The 5,697-nt window shown below is 49.1% G+C and overlaps 1 protein-coding gene across 1 annotated transcript in view; it reads right to left on the bottom strand.

Moving 5' to 3' along the window:
- The window catches only part of DUSP5 (dual specificity phosphatase 5), a 17,764-nt gene extending 12,785 nt beyond the window's left edge, over positions 1-4,979 (bottom strand). The window contains exons 1-5 of the mRNA XM_010859595.1: positions 4,967-4,979; positions 4,282-4,443; positions 3,819-3,929; positions 2,445-2,544; positions 185-247 (exon numbers count right to left, since the gene is read on the bottom strand). Coding sequence (XP_010857897.1) covers positions 185-247; positions 2,445-2,544; positions 3,819-3,929; positions 4,282-4,443; positions 4,967-4,979 — 449 coding nt within the window. The remainder of the gene's footprint in view (positions 1-184; positions 248-2,444; positions 2,545-3,818; positions 3,930-4,281; positions 4,444-4,966) is intronic.
- Between the last annotated feature and the right edge of the window lie 718 nt (positions 4,980-5,697).

Consider the following 5,697-nt stretch of genomic DNA (forward strand, 5'->3'; position numbering starts at 1 on the left):
GGTGTGCAGCCTGTGACGTGGCTGCCCATATAAGGCGGAATATGGGTATTTCCCCGCCCCTTCGGGCCGCGGCCACGCCCCCAGGGGGCGGGACGCGCGGGGCGGGCGCCCAGCGTTAGTCAGCCCGAGAAAGAGGAAGTGGAAGGCGCCTCGCTGTGTTCTCTGCGGCGCTGCGCGCACTCACTGGCGCATCACCGGGGACTGCCGGTGGGTTGTCAGGAGTGCCAGGAGGCCGAGGTGACCCACGCTGTGCGGGAAGAGGAGGAAGCGGAGGAGGCAGAGCTAGCGTCGCATCATAGGCTTTGAGTTTCATAGACGTAGGTTCTGGACCTTCTGGGGGCCGTGCCTGACAGTGCGGTAGGCAGAGCTAGGGGCGCCCTCGGTCGTGCCCCCAGATGAATCAGAAGCAGATTTCAGGCGTTACGGAAGTCTTTACGCGGGAAATGAGATGATAGCTGGAATTTGCTTCGAAGTCTGAGTTACTGATGACTCAAGTTTGGGCTTGTATTGGTAATCACTGGAGATTGGTACCTGGGTGTTCATTATACTGTTTTCTCTACTTTTCTTTATATTTTGAAATTTTCCACCGTAAAAGTACCCGAAAGTAAAAATAAGAAGAGAAGAGCCAGCAGTTAATCTCCCCAAATGGATTCTGCCCTCAAAGGATTGATGGTCCTTTTCTTTGTCACACTCCCAGATAAAAATTAGAATGGTTGTAATGACCTATTGCACAGCACTTGAAACTCTACTTAATGCTTTGTGACAGCCTGGATGGCAGGGGGGTGTTTGGGGAAGAATGGATACATGTATATGCATGGCTGAGTTCCTTTGCTGTTCACCTGAAACTACCACAACATTGTTAATCGGCTATACTCCCCCCCCCCATAAAAAAAATAATAAAGCTAAAATTTCACTGAAAAAAAATTAGAATAGTTGTTTTTTGAGGAAGCATTTTCTGTCACCCGGAAAATATCTGTGGTGAACTCAGCTGCAGCGTCAGCATGCACTGTTGATGGAGCTCAGCCCAGCCAACTGTCCAGGTGGCTTCTGGGATTTAGGGGATTATCTGTGGATAAAGTATAATCCCAGGCTGTCTGCCCCCACCAGTCCCCAGCAGCTTTAGGCTTCCCATCCCCAGTCTTGGGGAACTGGACACACTCACCCATTCAGCAAGTATTTATTGAGGAGCAGCTCTATGCCCCGCTAGCTGCAGAGACACTCTTAGGGAAACAGGCTTCTCCCCTCAATCTCAGGACTAACCATTTTATTGTGAGCCTGAGAGGAAAGGGGAATGCCTGATGGAAAATAGGCTGCTTCCACTAGGGAGGGGCTTGTTTGCTACAAAGGGGAATGACGTTTTTAGAAGGAAACAGAAATTGAATTCTGAAATCAAATGCAATCACACCAGACACCAGCTAGCTGGCCATTGCCTCTGGGTCTCAGCTGCCTTCAGTCAGAGGGACTGTCCTCGCCTTACCATAGGAGCCTTAATGAAGGCGTGGAAGGAAGGTTTTCTTTCTCTTTGCGGTTATCTGTACCAGCCTTCCCTACAATCTGCTCCTCCTCTAGTGTCACCAAACCTCCTGCCTCTAAACATTTCAACCTATGACCACACATGTATGGAGCACCCACATGGCCAGGCTATGTACTGGTCGCTGGACACTAATGTGATCTGGACTGCTCCAACTGCCCCCAGCTCAAAGAGGCTCGGCCCGGCCACAGACCTATAGTCAGTGTGACAGACACCTCATCCGTGTGTATGAGGTGGGGTAGGCTGGAGCTCTGGAGAAGGCCACCTAGAGCAGAGGAGAGCTGAGGTGAGCTTACAGGAATGAATCGAGGAGAGCCAGGCTGTGGAGGGAGGGAGTAGAAAGCATTCCAGGCACAGGTAACCCCTTGCTTAGTTGCTTAGTTTTTGTCGCTTAGTTGTGTCTGACTCTTTGCGACCCCGTGGACTGTATCCCACCAGGCTCCTCTGTCCATGGGATTCTCCAGGCAAGAATCCTGGAGTGGGTAACCATTCCCTCTGCCAGGGAATCTTCCCAGCCCAGGAATCAAATCCAGGTCTCTCACATTGAAGGCACACTCTTTACCATCTGAGGGAAGGTAAAGGAATTTAAAAAAAAAACAACAAAAAAAACAGTAAGAACCCAGAATGGTGTGTGTGCTGGCGGTATGTGGGAGACTAAGGCATTTCTGGTATTTATTAGAAGATTAAGCAGGTCAGGTGGCAGAAGGACTTGTGTGTCATGTAAGGCCTTTAGTCTTAGCCTTTGGCTGGCTTAGCCCCAGATGAAGATGTTACTCAGGGACCTGGTCAGGTGAGCATTTGGGGACCTCATTTAGGTCGTCCTGTGGAGGAAAGATGTTTTATCTGAGGGTGGGGGTGGGGTCCAGACTGGGCTCAGGGAGACAGATAGGAGGCTTTTGTGGGTAATCCAGGCCTGAGCTGATAAGGCCCCAGCCGGAACTTGGCAGTGATAGCAGCAATTGAAGAGGCCACACAGATGGGAGAGACAGTTAGGAAGTAAATTGCCGGAAGGGCTGGGATGAGGGAGAGAGGGGTAGAAGGTGACTGAGTGAATGGTGACACCTTTAGATAGGGACCCTGCAGGAACAAGTCTGGGTGTGTAGCAGGAGGAGGAGTTGGAGGTGAAGTTTAGATTATTAATAAGTAGAAGTTGATCGTGGGCAACCCAAGGGGATAGTGGTAGGGTGGGCTGGCAAGCAGTGCAGGAAGGTCATCTGTCAACGGGATTTGTCTGTCACTTCCTATGCCCAACAGTTCACCAAGTCCCAGGACTCTGCTTTTCAGATCTCCTTCCTCAGCTGCCCTTTCTAGTCCCGTGGCCAGGGCCAGCTTCCTGAGCGTGTGACCTGTGTAGCTGGACAAGGCTGTACTTAGAAGGGCACAATGCTTGCTTTAATGCTTGCTGTCACTCTATTGACAATAATTTTCGGACAAGGAACCCTGACTTTTCCTTTGGTACCGGGCCCCACAAATTATGTAGCCAGTGCCTCCCATTTGTTGTTCTTGTTCAGTCTCTAAGTCTCTAAGTCGTATCTGACTCTGCGACCCCGTGGACTGCAGCATGCCAGGCTTCCTGGTCCTTTACCATCTCCCCGAGTTTGTTCAAACTCATGTCCATTGAGTCGGTGATGCCATCCACAGTATTAATTAAAGGGCCCCTTTAGCCCTGCCACTGGGCCCTACAGTAGCATCCTGTTTCCCAATCTTGAGGTCCTCTCCTTGCTCTCTTGTCTTCTGCAATGTGATCTTTCAAAGCTTAGATCACAGCACAGAGCCCACCGTCTCTGCTCAGAAACCTTCAGGGACACCTACGCACTGTCTGATAAAAATCTAGATTCCTTAGTGGAACACCAAGATCCTTGTTCTAACCAACTGGCCATCACCCACCTCCAGCCTTGTTTCTCTCCTTCCGTCCCCCTTTCCCAACTCCAGCCTCCAGTCACACAGAACTGCCCATTTCCTAAACCTGCACAGCATTTTGCTGCCTCCACTCTTTTCTACAGGACTTGAGTGCCTCCCTCACTCCTTTGTTAGGAATCCTTCTCCACCTTCACACACCAGCTCCAGAGCTACGGTTTCACCTCCAAGAAGTGACCCCTTGATCCGCCAGCCTGTTTATCAGTTGCCCTCCTGGGGGTTCTCACGCTCTTGCCGTTTGCCCCTCCCCCAGCCCGTCACAGGAGTGTTATCTGTCCTGCTGTTAGTCTGAAGGCTCCCAGGCCACACTCAGGACTTTTCCCACTATCGGTGACCCCATCATAACACCCAGCACATGGCAGGAGCTCACGCAGTTTTGGCAGAATGAAATCTGGTGCTTGCTGAGACTTGAAAGCAGCAGGCTTCTTAGTAGGCATGCAGGGGAAAAAGTTGGCCACAACATAAATAAGGGCCTTACACCCTGGATCAGGAGACAAGACAGGAAGCTGTAGACTCACAGGCCCTAGGATCAGGAAGTAAAATTTGGAAGAGGAAAATGTCTGACTCCTCCTCACCCCCAGCCCCACCACTGCTTGGGAATGGGAGTAAGGGGTGAGGGGGGGGGCGGCGGGTGGGCGGCAGTGTGGTTCAAGAAAAAAAGCAGAATTTAAATTAGCGTGAGTATATGAAGCAAGACCTTGCTTTATTTGTCATTCTCTCTCTGATGCCAGTTCCTCAGAGCTGGGCAAGATTTTTGTGTTTCTTGTCCCCTCCTTTGACCGGTCATCTTAGCCCTCAAGCCCTGACTCATTATTGTGATCTGATGTTCTTACCTGGTGGAGGGTCATAGTGCCCCTTTCTAAAAAGCGTAGGCCTGTTCCTTGGAAAAGTGTACACGCAGTTTTCAGCTTCCAGCGTCGGGAAGCTGCACAGACCTGGGACGCCTGTGTCTGCCCCTGCTGCCTTCATCTGCCTGTGAAGTGGGGCCAGGTGGCCTGTGGATCAGAGGGTACCCCAGAATGCCAGGGCAGGGGCCCAGAGCCACTCTGAAGACAACCCAAGGGTCCACTAGCAGCCCCAGCCCTCCAGGGGATGCATTTTGCCAGCTCACTTCATTGGCTTTTTTGTTTCTCATCATGCAAGTAGCACATGCTCATTATTGAAAATGTGGGAAAAGCAGAGATGTGAAAATGATGGTATTTTTTTCTTTAAGAGCACTACTTTCTCTGGTTTCTTCAAGACTGCTATTGGGTCTGGACCCAAGACTTGCTTCACACCATCTTGGTAAAAAGGAAAGAGCACTGGGCTAGGAGTCAAAGAGCTGGATTTTTGTTCAGCCTCTGCTGTGACCAGCTTTTGTTGCTTCTTTAATATTTGTAGAGTGCCTTCTGTGTGTATAGGTGTTTTTCTCCCCATGGCCCTCCCATCTCCCTCACCCCCAGGACCTTAGAGTGGAGTGAATACAAAGTTCACTTCAGGATGTAGGCACTTGCTGTGTGACTGTTGAGAATCACTCACCCTTTGCTGTCATGGTTTCCTCTTCTATAAAGTAGGGACATTAGCGTCTATCTGTACACGGTGAGTGACAATGACATAATGTACATAAAGCTATAGCATGATGTAAGCATAAGGTATTTGTATGGTTGTTGTTGTTAATAATAATAATACCCATCAGCAAAGCATTTACTCAGTCAAATGCTGATACACTGGTACACTGTTTCCTCCTCTATAAAATGGGAATGAAAATAGGACTTAGCTCATAAGTTACTATCATGATTCAGTGGGTTAAGTTACTTAGAACGGAGGGCTACTTAGAATGCCTGGTGCATATTAAGAACTCAGGAAATGTTAACTAGGTGAACAGACTGTAGTATTTGTTCCAGCCAAGAAAAGACTTTTTAATGGCTCAGGAAAAATAAGATGGGAATAGGCATGGCAGGGAGAAAGAGGGGTACTTGCTGTTTAATTCAGCTGGCAGTGAAAGAATTATTGGAAGCCCTTGAACTTGTTCTCAAGGCTTACTGAGTTCGAGGGGATATTTAAAGAGTAAAAATCCCCAGACCAACTTACAGTAAACTAGAAGTGACAAGAAGCCATTCAGATAATAATAAGTGCTAAATTGGATGGTTTTGATATTAAGACCCGAAGAAACTTTGTAGAAGAGAGATCAATAAAGCCAGGAGCAGGTGAGTCTGGGAGGGGGGTTTAGGGGTTTAGGTTTGATTAAACAACTCTTCCAGTTCTAAGAG

This window comes from Bison bison, unplaced genomic scaffold (genome assembly GCF_000754665.1).
Source record: "Bison bison bison isolate TAMUID 2011002044 unplaced genomic scaffold, Bison_UMD1.0 scf7180017864456, whole genome shotgun sequence".
NCBI lineage: Eukaryota > Metazoa > Chordata > Mammalia > Artiodactyla > Bovidae > Bison > Bison bison.